At 39.4% G+C, this 17893-nt stretch overlaps 1 protein-coding gene across 4 annotated transcripts in view; it reads left to right on the top strand.

Moving 5' to 3' along the window:
- The first annotated feature begins 6561 nt into the window (after positions 1 to 6561).
- ptprja (protein tyrosine phosphatase receptor type Ja) overlaps positions 6562 to 17893 on the top strand; it is a 45759-nt gene continuing 34427 nt past the window's right edge. For 2 of the 4 annotated variants that reach the window (XR_008601133.1, XR_008601134.1), the window contains exon 1: positions 6563 to 6809. Coding sequence is in view for 1 of the 4 variants with exons in the window: in XM_055008998.1 (XP_054864973.1) it covers positions 6750 to 6809 (60 nt within the window). In the remaining 3 variants the exon portion in view is untranslated. Of the gene's footprint in view, positions 6810 to 17893 lie in introns of all 4 variants that reach the window. The other 2 variants (XR_008601132.1, XM_055008998.1) reach the window with 2 other exon arrangements.

Here is a 17893-nt window from a genome sequence, read left to right as displayed (position 1 = left end):
GGGTTAGAGTTAGATTTTGCCTTCTGGTTAAGCTATTGACAACACTGCAACTGTGTTTTTGTGTTGCCATACGAGCAGAGATGTTTTTGAGATGAAGGAAGAAACGGGCTATTTAAAAAAAAAAAAAAAAAAATCACCCATGGACATATAAACTAGGCAAAAGTTCACTTTTAAAAAAAAAAAAAAAATAGTCCATGTAGTTTTAAATCTGGATTCCCTTTCCATGGACATTTAATGGTGTTCGCTACTTGTTGGCTACCAGTCCAACAACAGAACTGCAGCTGTATCCAAAACAAAAAACAATAACAAAGTAAACATTGTTTGAACACTTTCTCACATTTTCCCCCCATTCTTTATGCAACTATCTTAACTTTTTGTGTATGAACTCTTTTCAAAATATGTTTGTCATCTGCAGAAAATGGCTGGTGTCATATGCTCTCAGAAACTGCCCTAAAATGACTTAATGGAAGGTTTCTAACAAATGCAAATACAAGCAGACCAATTATCCCCGGCACTTTACTAATCTGAATAATTATCTGATGACAGTGATTTTTGAAAATAAAAGTCATTTCTACGCCTACGCTCGCTTTACACATGAAACAACACACGGAAAATATAGACCAGCTAAATGTTTGACTCTGCAAATTATGTCGATGAAAACAAAAACAGTTAAACAATTATCTGCACACACATCATCATTACATAAGTTCACACTGTGTGAAGAATATCATGTGGGTCGGATCGAACTTTTGATTGATTGAATGATACGACCACAGGTAATTGTGTGCTGTCTTGTTTCTGTGGTGGATTTTCTGGGCCTTTGTGTGGGGAGATGGCATGGGTAGGCCCATTTCAGAGCCTCTCCGGAACCCCAGCTGCCAGCCATCTCAACTGGTGAGTCCGGAGCAGAAGACCTGCACTCCAGCCTTGCTCTCCCCGCCTCCTAACCTGCCTGATTGGGCCACCACCCTGTTCCCGCCACCTTCAGCCAATCGGGCGCAGCCATCACCACACCTGAAGAGCCCAGTTGCATGCAAAATGATTCAACCCCCATGGCATAATGAGTGCTGTAGACCTAAGAACTTTGCTGAGCTGGAGACCGTTGCCCATGAGGAATGGACTAAAATTGCCAAGGAGCGCTGCCAGAAGCTTGTTAGAGAATATACCTCTGTCTACAGCAGGTCATTGCAGCAAAAGGATGCTGCAGGAAGTACTAAAGACACAGCCTCATAGGGGGGTGAAAAATTTTGTAACCTGCCTTTTGCAAAAAAGTTGAAATTCTGAATGGATTATGAATTAAATCTTGATTTTTACTTTGGTATTGTATCTCAATATACTCACCTCTTATACGATTTAGCAATCGCCTACGGTTGTAATGTTTCTCATTTTGCCAGAATGTCAAAGATGTCAGGGGGGTTGAATAATTTTGCATGTAACTGTACATATCTGCAACCAAAACTATCAGTCCTGGCGGCTGGGATTTAGTGTGACCAGTTTGCTCTGGTGCCTCTGTGTGTTTTGTTCATGTTCCGGTGTGGTCCGTCGGTTCTGTAATCACCGAGGGGTGACTATGGACATTTAAACCTTCTGTTGGCAGCTGCTAATTCAGCGAAGAGATTCAAGTCTTAGTGAAGGCTGTGGCTCCTGTTAGCAGTCCACCAACTTCAGAAAGAAGCTATTCATGATGTCAGTCTTTGCATATAGTGTAGTAAATGTGTGTGTGCTCTGAGGCACCGGTTTTGTTTAGTTGGTTCTGTGCGCTGTTTGTATTAGTTTCTGTTACTTGTGGTGGGTGTTGCTTCTGTGTTTAAGTTAGGCTAAGGAGTTTAGTTGTTGTGTTTAGCTAGGTCAGACACTCTGTTAGCCTTCGTTTGGTTTAATCCTGTTCTTTGATTTGGCAACACCCACCAGCCTTGTTTTGCTTTGTTTGACCACTTTTATGTTGAATTTGCTACTGAGCAATAAATTTCTTTCTCTGAACCAATAACATCAGGTGATTTTCTTCCATCCAGCTGACCCTAGAGGTTGCATCGTAACATTGAATAATAGACTTCATGATGTGCTGCAGCGATGATGTTCTTTGATATTAATTTTTCATATTTCACGCCTCTAACACTCCAAATAGAATAAAGAACAAAGCATAAACTTCAAAAGCTGTCCATGTACCTTTGACGGTTGCTCTGGTTGAGCTCAACCAAGTTCTTGTCCACCAAACCCAATTTTGTAAATGTTTTTTTCAAGGAGAGTTTTTATCTGAAGAGTCACTCTAACACCACTGACTAGTTCAGCCTGGTCTAGTGAAATACCATCACCACTTTCACAACAGATTTGATGGATGCCGATTGGCTGATTTACATGGCAACGTGCATTTCTGCAACCAGCATTTGGTTTCACTGCTGCACTGACTAGTTTCTATCACCACAGAAGAGATGTGCAGAAAGAAGGAACTAACAGGAAGCTACTGCAGCATTTCTCTCCCCAAATTATAATATATTTCACATGGTATTATGGAGTATGTTTTCTTTTTAAAGCACACACTTTCTGTAAGGAAGGGTGGTGCCCAAACACTCTGTATGGGCCACTGAGCCTTGATGTTCAGATGACACATTATGTGTAGTTCCTTTATGGTGTAATAATGAAAAAATACTTTGAATATTGCGTCAAGAATCCAAATGTAGCTTCAAAATGCAAATGTTGATGTGAGTTTGGTTGCCATGTTAGTCCTAAGTTTTAAAAATCTAAATATTCATGTTTTTTCATGTTTTTCACTTCCTCTTTGCAGCACCTGAGACTTTGCAGGGATGAATTAACAAAACACTAAAGTGTAAAATGACATTTTCTGGTATGAGAAAATTTGACTCATAAATTAAGCAAAAACAAAAGAACAAAACATAATTACAAAAGCTACAGACAATAAAACAGATGTTTAAAAAGTTTCTGAAAGTGAAAGCTATCAGGGAAAATAAGAATTAGATATGGAAAGGGTTATTGGTGGAAAAAATTAGACACTATAGACTACACATTTTAATATACTTGCAGTTGATAAGAGTTTGATTTGATATGTATTAACACTGAAATATTACCAGTTTATTTTTTCAGTACAGTGTGACAAGGCAGACGGCCTGCTAGTTGTACAAGAGCTGACTGCTGTTTCCTGTACAGCACGCTGTGACAAAGCTGATAAAATACTCTATAAATACACTTTACATGGGCACTGGCCCCTGTCATGCACTTCCCCATATTTTGTGTTAGTCCTCATTCTGTAGTGAAAGGAGGAGCACAAATGCAAAAGCAGCAGCTACAGTGAAGTTTTGCTTTTAGTCTTTTAGCAGAATCATTTCCAGCTCCAGTACATCCACAGATCCATAGCTGAGCCTGAACTTTGAAAAAAAGCATTTCAGCAGAAATACAGGCTTTATTGTACTTTATATTGTATTTCTGCCGTTTGCTGTGTTTCTTTTATTGCCTGCAGTATATCTGAATGCTGCTGGAGGCCTCTCTTCTCCTTACGCTACTCTTATTTTGAGACAGGTTTTCACAGAGTACACAAATCCACTATGACAGACGATTGTTGGCATCATTTAAAAGCTGGTTGGACAAGTCAGGAAATGACCCTGAACAGACAAATGAAGTATTATTCTGACACTCACGACTACTTTTCTTAGACTGTTGCTACAATTTTGGGACCATTACTTATTCTATTGAGCCTATTGCACCTGATTATGAACAGTTTTGAGCAGATTATTTGTTCACTACAGATACAATATACTTATTTTAAGGATAATTAAACTACTAATTACTCCACAGAAACAGCAAATAGCTCTTGTTACTCCAGACAAACAAATAAATCAACTAACCAAGCAACCAACCGACCGACTGACCGACCGACCGACCAAAACAATCAACCAAACCAAACAACAAAAACTTTGTGGTTTGTGGTATTCTGACACTCACGACTACTTTTCTCAGGCCGTTGCTATAATTTTGGAACCATTACTTATTCCACTGAGCCTATTGCACCTGATTATAAATGGTTTTGAACAGATTTTGAGCTCTTGTTACTCCAAACAAACAAATAAATCAATTAACCAACCAACCAACCAAACAAGAACATTGTGGTTTATTGAGCAAGTTTTAACTGACTTAGTGGACATCTTAATATTAGTAAGTTTATCTAGTACAGGGTTCTCAAACTCAACTTACCTGGGGGCCACTGAAGGTAGAGTCTGAGTGAGGCTGGGCCACATTGAGTATTGAGTCTGTGATGTCAACAAGAAAAGCTAAGTCCATGAGCCATCTGGGATCACTGAGCACAGGAACAGCCACCTCATCCTTCTCCATGAAGGTTTTCACTTCTGCTCTCAACTCAAAAAACTTCTTCAAGACGTTTCCCCTGCTGAGCCAACGTAACTCGGTGAAGTAGAGCACATCCTCATATGTTGACTGCATTTCTTCCAAAAAGGTGTGAAACTCCCAGTGCTTTAAGCCCCTGGATCTGATATGGCTGATGCGTTTCACAACGACAGACATCACATTGTCAAACTGAAGGCATTTGCTGCAAAGGGCCTGCTAATGGATAATGCAGTGCAGTGCAATGGCCTTCTCCACACCCTCCACTTCCAGTTTTCTTTGAACAAGTGCCTCCAGTCCATTTTCCTCCCTGTCACTGATGGCGCTCCGTTGTTATTCCAACAAACCTCTTCCATGGCAAACCAGCATCCACAATGGCATCACACAGCTGGAAAATCTCCTGAGCGGTGGTCTGGCCATGCATTGGAATCACTGTGAGCAACTCCTCCATCACTTCAAAACTGTCGTCAACACCCCGGACATAAATTGCTGCGCAGTGTCAGTGATGTCTGTGCTCTCATCAAGAGCGACCGAGTTTGCACAGAAACGTTTTGCTTTCTCACTCAATTGCTCATATATATTACCTGACAGGTCAGAAATGCGCTCTGCCACTGTGTTGGCTGAAAGGCTGATGTTGCTGAACATACACTTCTTTTCCGGACAGACTATACTTGCAGCCTGTAACATGCACTTTTTGATGAAGTCGCCATCTTTGAATGGCTTTCCCGCCTTAGCAATCATCTCACTCACCACGTAGCTAGCTTCGACTGCTGCATCATTCTGTTTGCCTGCTTTCTTGAAGAAGTCTTGTCTCCTCAGTAGACGTGTTTTAAGACTTACGACCCGGTTCTCTCTCTCATCTCCTTGGTATTTTGCATACTCCTCACCATGTCTAGTGTAATGACGTCTGATGTTATATTCCTTGTGCACCGCCACTTTCTCTGTGCATATGAGACACGTCGGGCTGCCCCGTGCTCAACAAAAAAATATCCAGTCTTCCACTTGTCCTGAAATTGTCTGTGCTCGTCACCAATCTTTCTCTTCACGGCAACTTTTGAGAAGGACGTGACTGAGGCTGGATTTATTTTCCTTCCTTATATTGCTTCCACTTGGTGTCGCTCCGGAATCACGTTTCCAGTAAGTGACTAACGTTGCTAATTCGCGTTGGCTACCTTGACCGCAGACGCCACCGGAAGCTGTCATGGGCCTGAGCTTTTTTTTTGCAGTATATGTCTTTTTATATATTTATTATATAAATTATTTTTTGAGCTAAAATAAGCATTTTCTAGCCAAGCAAATTGAAAACAATATAATAATATGAAAAAATAATAATTAAAACATATTAAAAGAATATTAAATTGAAATAAATACAGCGCTGGGCTCTGATTGGCTCAGCGACCATAGTATGAGTCTCCTGTCTCCCGTTTAGCAGCTCAGCATCTCGCTTTGTCCATTTCACATAGACGTCTGATCGCTACAGTGTTGCTCCCTTCTCTCCTTTCCTATATATACATAATAAAATAAACCTATAGATAGAGAGATAGATAGATAGAAAGATGTAATAGTCTTTTAAAAAAGCCATCCATCCATCCATCACTTTTGTTTCTGTAAAGCACTTTACAACCTTGGTAGAAAAACTGCTGTTGCGACTTTTCCCTCCACAGTTTTCCATTTTTTAAAATCAGTTCTTGAGTCAAAGCTGTTTTTGTTTATTTTTCTTTATATATACACGACCAGTTAAAGGTTTGGACACACTTTCTCAGTCAAATGTATGAGAAAGTGTGTCCAAACTTTTGACTGGTAGTGTATTTAGGAAATTTCTCTTATTCCCCAAATGTTTTTCTTCTGTTTGGGCATCACACGAGGAGCCAAAAATATCTTTTTACTCGTGTGATATCTGCAGCATCTCTCGTAGGAGGCAGAGAAACTGCGCCACTAACTTCAGGAAAGTCTCCCAAACATTTGCTTTGGCAGCTTTTTGCAGTGTTTAGTTAAAAAAAAAAAGGGACCCCGCGTACGCATTCCTTCACCCTGCAAGTGGCCGAGTTATGGCAAGAATGCGGGGATGACTGTGTTCTTCGAGGAAGGCAGGTCCTTCTTCGAAGCCTGCAGAGAAGCTGTGACACACTGAAGCAGCGAGGACAGAAGTGATGAGGAGAGGAGTGGCGGACTTCATCAAACTTCCCCGAATGACGCGCACCGCTCCTCCCCGTTAACAGCGAGAAAGAAAGAGCAACAGAGAGAGAAAGAAAAAAGTTCCCCCTTCTCACTTTAATTCTCCTCATGTGGCGACACTTGGACGGACTTTGGGTGAAGGGGGTTTGACTTTTAAAGCGACTAAGAAGTTTGGACATGAGAGCACTCAGCGGGTAGGAAAAGGCAACTCGTCTCCAAGCATCATGAAGCTGCGCTCCGGCGTCTCTCTGTGGACTCTCTTGGTCTTCACCGCTCTCCTCAAGGTAAGGAAAGCTTGGATTCACTTAGATGGAGCAAAGAATTCAACTAGATGTTGTTTTCTTTCCGGTGATGAAAGTGGGTTTTTCTCATACTGGTGTGACTGCACCTGTTGCGCAGGTAGGTGCCAACAATTGAAGCAGAAGTTGGCTCATAAATAATGAGAAAAGTTCATGAAACAGTTTCATCTTGGAAGAATATGTGGCAGCCTGCTATAAAGATGAACAATAGTTCTTTGAGAGTTTTGATTGGATTCAACGTTATGTCAGCAGGTAATTAATACTCTGACCTTCAGCTGGAAAGATGCAACAATGGTGGACTGTTTGAGAATCTATGAGCTCCAAAGACGTATTTATTTCATTAAAACGCACAGATTCCAATCCCTTGTCATGATTAACCCTCCTGTTGTCCTCATTTACAGGCAACAAAAAGTATTGTTTCCTTGTCTGAAGAAAATCCCAAAAAATCAGCAAAAAAATCCACAAATTTCTGAAAATTTCCAAAACCTTCAGGAAGAAAATTCCAGTAATTTCTTAAAAGTTTCCCTTAAAAGTTTTATTTTCAAAAATCCCCAAATTTGGCAAGAAAATTCTTGTAAATATTTTCAAAAAATTAGTAAAAATTTTCCCCCCAAAAATCCTAAAAATATCTAAAGTGATTACATATATATCAGTAAAACTTCTAATATTTTCTTAAGAGCATTCACAAAAAAATCTACCAAAATCCAGCTGGATTTTGGTAGATTTTTTTGTCAATGTTCTTAAGAAACATTTTTAACATTTCTATTTTCCACCAAAAATGTTCAAAGATTTCCCAAAAATGTGGACATCAGAAGTTTCACTGTGAAAATACATTTTTTTCCTACATTTTCAAACGTTAAAATGGGTCGATTTTGACCCGCAGGACGACACGAGGGTTAAGGCATATATCATATTTTGGATATGTGTATCTGTACGGTATTTATTCAGGAGTGCACAAGTGCCCTGACCTGTACAGTAAAAAATGCGCTCTCCTGGACACAAAGCTTACATAACAGTTAGAATGTGGCATCCAGCAGCCACTCATCCACCTGTCCTTGCCCCACCAGTCTATCTGGTGGGAGAGAGGGAGACAGAGGAAGGGTGAGAGAGGTTGAGAATGGCATGCGAGGATGTGTGTGGCCAACACAAAGGGGTCAGGAATGGAATGAGGTGCAGCTCAGTGTCCCCTTCACTCCTGAAGGCACAAGTCAGGGACATGAAGCCACTTAGCTGGACTTAATAAATGACCGCTTCATTAGGTGCAACGACTGGCCAGTGCACCGCAGTACATGCATCTGTTTAAGTGTGTATTGCATGGTGCCGCTTCATAGAGGTCAAAACTACAAGACCTTATTAGTAATAAGAGATGTTCCTTGCAAGTTTTGTCATAGTGTCAAGGTTTAACTCTTAAATCTGCCTTCTCTTTTCTTCCGCATTGAACACAGGAGCCATTTTTTGACAAGGTAAAGTAATAAAAAGTGTAGAGTCGGCATAAATCAAGTGGAAACCGTTCTGCCCAGACACAAAGAACAAACCTTCATTTGCTGCTCACATCTAGTTGAATCTGACCCTCCACAGATGAGAAGATTTAGCTGGAAATATGCAAAACGTGTAACTTTAACACCCAAAAACAGCAGTTTATGTGACTTCTATCACCAGTCACCAGATAACCACGATATGTCCCACACCTCAACCACAACTCCAGCATAGATCATCTCACTAGAAACCCTGCTGACTGACCATCAACCTGCTTTTTCCATTTGGTTAATGTTTTAATTTCTGGATATCATGCAAAGCAGCTGAGTCATTTAAGCTCCACACAACAGGCGGCTGTTGTGTGGAGCTTATTTGAATCACGACAAAGTATTGTTTCCAACCTGGAGCTGCGTCATTTCCAGCTAAATCCTGGTTATTGATCACGGTTTCCGAGAACTCATTCTTCGTTGGAGTCATATTAAAAACCATCAAGTTCCTGCTGACTCTCTGCAACTGGACACATCTGGTGGCAGGCGGCAGATTTGGGCCCTAAAGTTGAATTTAGTTTAACTGTATGTGCAAAATATAGCGAAAACCTACATTTTTGAGTGAATGACTTCCCTTCTGCACCTTGCAACGTGAAGGTTTTTTTTGGTTTTGCCTTTTATAAGTAAAATGACACAGCAAAAAAAGGCACAGAACACATGAAGAGTATGATCTCTTTGGAAGAACCAAAATAGTCCTCGTTTATTTGGCACAAAAGTCCATTTTTCACACTGGAAAATATGAGTTTGATAAAATAATCACGACTAGAAGATGCAGCCAGAAACTCCCAGTAAAGGCAGCTACGTGCATCCTACTCAAGCTTTTTTAAATTTTTTTATTTTATTAAAGCTGTTACTTCTTAACTGCAGTTATTCATTGCCTTATGGTATAACATATTCTGTGGCCAAATGGTGTGATTCTCAAAGGGGAAGTAAAGGTCTGTTAATTTAGTTTCTATGAAGAGTACACATGTTGGGCAGAGCTGAACACGGGCCTCGCGGCACACATGCAAATGTGCACCTGACACCAACACAGTTAGTTTGAATGCTGCACAGACAGACAGGTTTTACAGAATCATACAAGGCTGGAACTGTGCTTCAGTATTTAAGAGGATTAGAATGCAAAGTTGCTTCACGTTAAATTTTAGGTCGTCCGGCCTGAAGTTGTCTTTTCTGTCAAAGTTGACGTGACGGTCTGGACTTTCTCGCTCAGAACAAGCTGCACTTTAAATATCTGGTCTTCTGATGAAAGCAGAGATTAGAAGCCTGGTTTTCGGCTTTTTGGATGCTTGAATTCAGCCCTCCAGTGAGTGCGTTTAGGGAGTTCACTCCAGGTTTCTTTGCCTTAAAGTTTTAGGTTGTAGGCCGGGATGCCATTTCAAGACAAGATCTTATTGTGATCTGATCAAAACACAATTTTATCTTCTTCTTCTCTTTTCCACCAGTGTTACAGCATTTCTCTTCCTCTTCAACCTTTTCTCCTCTTGCATCATTTCGGTCTAGAAACCAGATAGCTCATCGGGTTGAGTGGGTGACCCATGAATAGGGGCTATAATCCCTGATGCAGTGATCTGGGTTTGATTTCAGCTCATGGCCCCTTACTGCAAGTCTTCTCCATGCTTTCCTATCTGCCTCTCTACATACCTATCAAATAAAGGCCAAAAAGAGAACTTCTTTTGAACTTATTTTTTGGTTTTGACGGTTTCTCATACGCCAAGCAGGAAGCTTGATGTGGGTCATTAGCGTCCAGAGCTTCCTTGCAGAAGTCTGTGCTCCTCTTACATCATGGAAATAAGTCCAGAGGATGAGATCATAACTTAATACCAGAACAATTCAGAGGCAGCAGCGTTTCTTCATAAACATTCGGGTCATCATATAGATTAGTCCCAGTGGACTTTAAAATACACCAGATGCTAAATTTAGTTTAGAAAAGTCAGCATACAAAAATGGACATTTGGAAACACAGCTTAGCTCAATGTACAAGGGAAGGTAACGTAGAAAAGGGGAAACATTATGCTTCCCTGATGGGAAACTTTTTTGCATGTTGATATTTTTCCACACATGTAGCTGCTACCTTCAAAAAAATCAATGATTTTTAAAGTACAAGTTTCTGCTGTGTGCTTTTCTTAGTGTTTATTTGGATTGAATAATGGTCTAAATTTCAGCCCATTTTTAAAAAAAATAATCCAAAGAAAATTTTTGTTTTCTTTTTCATTTTTAACAGCGGCTGTAAAGAGAGACAGAATATATGACTGAGAAAGTAGGTGAATGACTTGGAATCAAACCAAAGCCAGTATAAAAAGTGTATCTAAACTGTAGTTAAAGCTTCAAATGAATCTCGTTTATCTCTCTGCTGTGGTGATGGTGGTAAACTTTTGCGGGTTCTATCAATTACACACTTTCCTTTTTGAAATGGCCTTCTAATTTCTTCAAGTGGTATGACAGAGTAAAGAGAAGGAAACAACAGTAAATCTAATGGTGAAAATCATGTTTTACATCTGGATAAAGTGAATATTTCAAGTTGACTTTCCAGCAACGCAAACTGTGTCTCGGCTGGTCCAAAAATTCTCTTCTGCTGAGTGCAGCGATGTTTGACCTATTTGTGCAACTGCAAACTGAACTGTAGCAAGAAAAATATAGTTTCAAAGTGTAGTTTTTTGGGGGTATTGAGAGAAAAATCATCATCAAACAAGCTGCTCGGTTGGATTTTAAAGCTACTGATGCTAATATATTGAAAGTATTTCATGTATCCTGCAATGTAGAAGCCATTCCCTAAGAATTTATGTCAGGAAAATTTGCAAAGTTTAACACTAGTGAGAAATTTCTTTGTTATAATTTGATAGTGAATTTTACACAGACCTCTGTTCGGATTGTTTCAGTAATCTGTGCAACTTGTAACAATTAGGGGCCAATTTTTGTGTCATATTTAACTCATTCACTGGTTTTCTAGTTTTAGATGTGTCACTGTTTCTTAATTAGTATGCTACTAGTAATAAGTTATTACTATCATTACTAATTAGTAATCAGATATTACTGTTAATATCTCATTACACAATTCACTTTTTAATTCTGTCCTTTCTCTCAGTCACACTTTGTGTTGATAAATCCATTCAGAACCCAAACGGCTGAACATCTTTTCTTGTTCGGGTTCAGCTCTTCGTTTCGTTTATCGTTCCATCTCTCACAACATGGCAAATGAGCTGCAAATAGGATTAAAAATAGGCAAGAACGCAATATGTGTGATGTGTTAAGTCCAGAAAAAGATGTGCACGGAAAGTCACGGCTTGACACTCACCCATTAATGACCCAGGAAAGTACAACACTTTGCATGAGTTTATGATGGTATGGAGCCTTTCTCTGTTCCTACTCACTGCATCCCTCTGCTTCTCCGTACAGCTTGGAGAAATGAGAGGACGGTGACATTGCTATCAGTGGGAAACATCTTGGAACAAGGAAATGTGATGTTTTCTAACACTTAAAAGAACTGGCCCATCTGTGGTTGTGGACACTGAGCCGTCTCTCTGGCCGGCTTCTAACGCCTCGAATAAAATGCGGATGACGTTCAGTGGCTGGATGACGTCTAGATTTGTAGCTTCTCTCTCTAAATGTGTTCTTCTTGCGTTATCCAAATTAGAAAAGCACAAGCCTCCCAGTGTCCCGCGTCCCATTATTGGTGTAAAGTGCAAAAGCCACAAATCAAGCCCTCCTTTGTGGAATGCTGCACCCTCCACCCACTCTCAGCCCCCTTCAGCCGCATCAAGACAGTCCAGTTTCAAAGAACATCCCAAAACATGCTGCCGTCGACCGGCGCTGCGACTGGAAGCTCAGCATGAACAAGATGAATTTACAAAGAGTCACAGTTCCCCAGTGCATGTAAATGAGACACGGACTCCTCTCCCAGCCTCAAAGGCCTTATTGTCAGCTGATAGCTATCATTTTATCAGCGGCCTCGGAGCCAGTTATGACCGGACCAGGCTGTAGTGGGGATTAAAATTCATCATTTTTCCCTTTTTTCATTTGTCTTCCTATCTTTCAGTCACGCCGTCTTCATAGATTGAGCTTTAGAAAGCTTCAAAACTGGATTCTTAAAACCACATTGGTGCGAAATGAAGATCATACACAGCTGGCACATCTTTTATTAGTGTAATAATAGAATGTTACAGCATGGTTCTGCCTGGACAGTCCCACTCTGGAGGTTGAATTCTTGGAGAAACCAGTAAATGTGCTGTTTGTTCTCTTCATCTGACTGGTCTGGTTTTGGAAAGTGGTTTTTGACTCTTCCACTGTAAATAAACTGCTGTTTCTCCTCCTGATGGTAGCTGCAGATCCTCCCTTACGCTTCAAGTTCCTCCAAAATACCACTTTCCCTGCAAGTATTTAGAGTTTCAAAGGTTCATTCCATCCAAATAGTACTTTTCTGTCTGTTTTTTGTCATTTGTCTCATGTTTTTGTTGTTTTGTCTTATTTTTGTCATTTTGTGTTTCACTTTGTTTTTTGACATGTCTATTTTTTTGTCAATCGTTTTGTCGTTTGTCACATTTTTGTAATATTTTGTCTTGTATTTGTTGTTTTTTGTGATTTTTTTGTGTGACTTTTGTCATTTGTCTCATGTTTTTGTCGTTCTGTTTCTCGTTTTTGTTATTTTGTGTTTCCTTTTTGTCTCACTTGTGTTGTTAGTCAGTTTTTTTATTACTTTGTAACGTGTCAATTTTTTTTGTCTATTGTTTTGTTTCGCGTCGTTTGTCTCATTTTTTTGTCGTTTTGTGTCTCATTTTTGTAATATTTCATCTTGTTTTTGTTGTTTCTTGTCTTTTTTTAAAGTAAAATACTATATTTGTAGTGTGTAAATGATAAACTGAGGAATAATGTTGAATTTAAAATTGAATTAATTTTTCTTAAGAAATTTCAGGTTGTTCATAATGTTTTGTAATAAGTTAATTCCTTAAATGTGAACTTTTTTGCACTAAAACAAAGGAAAAAATAGGAGTTGTGGTTATTTATGTTATATATATATATTTATTTTATGATTTTAGTGGTCCGGTCCACTGGAGATCAGATTGAGCTGAATGTGGAACTAACCTGAACTAAGATGAGTTGGACACTGTTGGTTTAGTGGTTGGATGCTGCACGGCGCCTCCTGGATGCTTTTTCTTGTGACGCATCCTGATGACTTGGTGATCTTTGGTGAGCTGCTAGCGTGGCTCCGCAGCTCGTTTCTAACACAGTCCTCCGTAGATTTTCGAGAGACGGAGGATGGTGCTATTTGCAAGTACCAGCCATCACACCATTTTACCAGGAATTTCAGCCCATAAAAGGAAATGTCAGCGCAGTTGTTGTTTGTGGTATCGACAACCGACTTCTGTAGTAGGCACAGCTCTGATCAGCAGTCTGATTGTTCTGCAGCCAAACTGCATCTCAGAGTTTCCGTACGGTGTTACTAAGAATGGAGATTTTGCATTTTTGTTGTTATTATTGACTGTTGGTGTTTTATGTATCAGAGATGCAAATATTGTGTTGTGTGAGGTTCACATGAAGCAGGAGGGTAGATTGAAATTGAGGAAATGCATTCATAGTTCCTTTTACCATGTCATCATTCAAAGTGAGCGGCTACACTGTGAAATTCATCAGACAGAGGGAAAATTACTAAGAATACAGAACCTGCAGTGTGCTTTCTCAACCCCACACCTCCTGCTTCACGCATTTCAGACATCACACTCATCACACTTCTATATCACTTTAATGGCCCAGACGTCTGCGTCCAGAGTCTTTGGGTATGGGTTCATATGCATTCATACACGACTTCTTCCTGCTGCAGCACACCAGCGCTGAGAGGAAGCTTTAATGGCGAGTGCATTGTACTCTGATGGGTATCTGCAGCCAGCACCTTAGCGCTCTGCGGAGCACAGCACGGCGCTCAGGACAGTAAATACGACGTCACTCATTTCCATAGGCTCTGATGTGGCCTCTGATAGCAGCGGCAGGACTGCGGTGTGGGAAGCTGATACCTGGAGACAAACACACTCACAGCTAAAGCTATCATGCAGAGGGAATTTTGGGAGGCACGGATATTTTTAGACACGGCTTTCGGCGTTGTTTTGTGATTCATGTTCCTATAGTGTTCCACAGAAGGAGGCTTATGCCAAATTTCTCATGTGGAGTGTTGTGCCGTTTGTGTTCTCACAGAAATGCTGTCCAGCTCAAATGCTGTGAATTATAATAAACTGGATGCCTTTCCCCTGAAAAAAGAACGAAACTGAACTAAACAAAGATGGATTTTTTTTTTTGCTCCCATTACATTTTTCTTACAGCACATCTAATTATGTCATTGCACTGATTTCTGACAAATGTTATGAGACTAAACAAAGTAAACACGCCAAAAAACTATAAAAAGTCACTTAAGTCTGTCAATTTGCCATTCATCAAAATCAAAATCATCAAAAACAACGGCCACTGTTGATAGTAAGTCAGAATCAGCCAATCTGAACTCTGGAGTCTTTCCCATTAAGTTTAACCCTCGTGTTGTCTTCGGTCCAAATGACCCGGCCACTATGTTTAATAGAAAACCCCCTAAATGACCTTTTCTCAACTTGAAATTCAATGAGTTTTCCTTTGCTGTCCTACATAAGCTAACTAAAGTTTAATATGTTCTTCATATTTTTGTTCTGCAACTGTTATTTTATTTTATTCTTCTTATTGTTGTAGCTTTTGCACCGTGTGGGTGGAAGCAAAGATTCAAAAGATGTGAGAAGACTAGTATTTGGTAGTTGAATTTTGTAGTTTTCCATTCTATTGTACAGTATACAGTACACTGTTTCCCTTCAAAAATGCATTTCAAGCTACTTTCTGCACATTTCTGGTACTTTCCTAGGATGTACAAGTACTATCTCTTGGTAAACAAATAATGTTTCCACCTATGCAGTACCTTTAGTAGCAATAATAGTGATAATAAACCTCTACTTTAGGAAAGAAAACAGTTATAACATGTGTGATGTGATAAAAACGAGTGGTGTCCACTGATTAAATACAGTCTTTATGCCCTCTGAAGAGTGAAAAACCCAGATATTCACAAAGTGTGTGATGCATGAGAGGTTGGTTCTTCATGTAAAATCGATTTTTGGTTGAAAATTCAATTAAGCTGCTCTATTTTAGAGGCTCAGTGGAGACAAAGGGAGTGTTCAGGATCTTAAGACAACATAAGGGTTGAGAAATGTGCATTCATTTCCTTTTCTTAATTTTCAGCAATTATTTATTAAGTCTAAAATAAAGTATTAGTACAAACATGATCTCCACTGTGTGCAAATTCTAAATTTAAAGTAAACATATCATTTTGACTCTTTGCTATTTTTTCAGTGTAATGGATAAAGAGGTCCATTTTTCCCCTGAATCCCAAGCAATAGACATTTGTTGCCACTGTCAGACATTTTTTCACTGCAATATAAAGTTGCACGCCTCTGTTAAAACATCACAACCAACATTAAAAGCAGAGAGAACTCAAAAATATGTCCTGTACAGTAGAACACAGTTTTAATGTCATGAATCCTTACAAAAAACAAACATTTGTAGGATCATTTATTGCTCATATGTGTTTTTAATAGTGGGAAAACTATCGATGACTCCAGATAGAACAGATATTTTATAACTTACATTCTTAATTTGTTTCCACACGTCACCTATCTGCTCTGTGTAAACACTGCCTGCAGTTCAACCTAGTTCAGCTGAAAAGTCCTTAAATTTGTGTCACAAGAGCTGCCAGCTGCAACTGAGTCACTAAGGGCTTGGTTGCACCAAATAGTCCAAAATTTTAGTAAATGGTTGATTTTTGGTGATTTTTAAAAAAAATAAGAAACAGAATTAAATGGTTTTAAACTTAAATTCTTCAAGCTTTCCCGATAAAAAAGCAACGTCACACACAGTATGTTTAAAGACTGTTGGAAAGTTGAAAATCTGAGGATTCCTTCTGGTTTTACTGGTTTTAGTGCACTCTTACCGAGTTTTTAAAAAGATAACAAACCTTTCAAACTGGCTGGCTTCTCTTGTGGTCCTCTGTCCTGTCAATTTCTTAAAGCCAAGTAGCAAGACAGAGGTCAAAGATCATACGGTCTTTACTATTCTGAATTAGTTCAAATAATTGAGGCAAATATCTGATTGTTTTCTGGTAGAATCAGTCAGCCATGTGTCGTACTAGACTTCAAAAGAAGGTATCATACTTTTAAAAACCAAACAGTGGTTCCTCGGTGGTGGAACGAGTTACAAAACTCTGTTCGATCTGCAGAGTCCCTCTCAGTCTTTAAGAAAAGAATAAAAGCTTAGATCTTCACTGAACACAGACAGCAAAAAGAAAAAAAAAAGAAATCCTGTTACCTCCTGCACTGCCTGTAGGCACCATTTCTTATCACACTTGAGCCTGTTTTCTGGCTCTTATCCAGGTTGCTTTCTCCTGACTAGATCCTTGCTTGTGTTGTTTCTACTCTCAGATGTGCGTTGCTTTAGATTAAAGCGTCTGCTAAATGAAATTGTAGAAAATCTTCAAACTGATGTGAGAGTATTACATATGGCCCACCTCAGAGGAAGCAGCGTTACAGTCTGTCAGGTCATGTATCAGCTTTATGTTAATCTAGACAGGCTGAAATGAGACAAATGTTGATTTATTAGCCGCTGTCGCGTGGCTACTGTCTTCCCTTGTTTGACATTTATGAGGTGGAGGTATGAAGTACAGCCTAATGGGAACTTAAACGCCCAGAATGTCATCTGAATGTGTTATCAGAGGTCTGTGGGTGAGCTCAGGAAGGGCCGGGAAGTTACGTTAGAAGAAAAACAATGAGAAGGTCACTCATGAGAAACTATAAAGAACTTTAAATAGAGAACAAGCTGCCAGTGTTTTAGAAGAGAGAAGAAGAGATCAGACCTTTAACTGTGGCAGATCTCGCCTCACATTGTGCTGAATGTGATGTTTGCGTCAGAAGATAAACTTCTGCATTTTGATCAGGAAAGCTAGCAAAGAGGGTTTAGTTTGTGATGATGTAAAAACAGAAATACAGTATACAGGTCTACACACACAGTCTTTATGAGTTATAAGCCATGATTATTAAACTTAAATGTGTATGTGTCAAAATGTTCAGTAGCTGTGCACAGATACAGATTTTAAATCGCTGTAGATAATTAGACTTCTACTCAGGCTGAAGTAAGGTGGAGCAATAATTCTGTGATGACGTCAAACTGTATGAACCAGTAACAATAAAAAATGTGTAAATTGTCCCATTTCAACAGACACAATGAAGCTAATAGACATAACCATAGTTCATAGCAAAACTTGACATAAATGTCCACAATTAAGTATATTTGGAATGGGGAAGAAACTCATGAAAAGTTTATCTGAAATGGTTTTTATGGCCAGTTTGTGGAAATGTTTGCATTTCCTGTCAACCGTCTGCAGTAGATTTACAGATGTTCGTGGCTTTCTAGACATTTTGTAGTTTAGCTCCAATGTATACACACTATAATGTCACAAACAGGGAGTGAGCAGCTCATTTAACGGTAAATAAAACACAA

The sequence above is a fragment of the Amphiprion ocellaris genome, chromosome 3 (genome assembly GCF_022539595.1).
Source record: "Amphiprion ocellaris isolate individual 3 ecotype Okinawa chromosome 3, ASM2253959v1, whole genome shotgun sequence".
NCBI lineage: Eukaryota > Metazoa > Chordata > Actinopteri > Pomacentridae > Amphiprion > Amphiprion ocellaris.
Note: the sequence above shows the minus strand (reverse complement) of the source record. Positions and strands in the feature narration are given on the sequence as shown.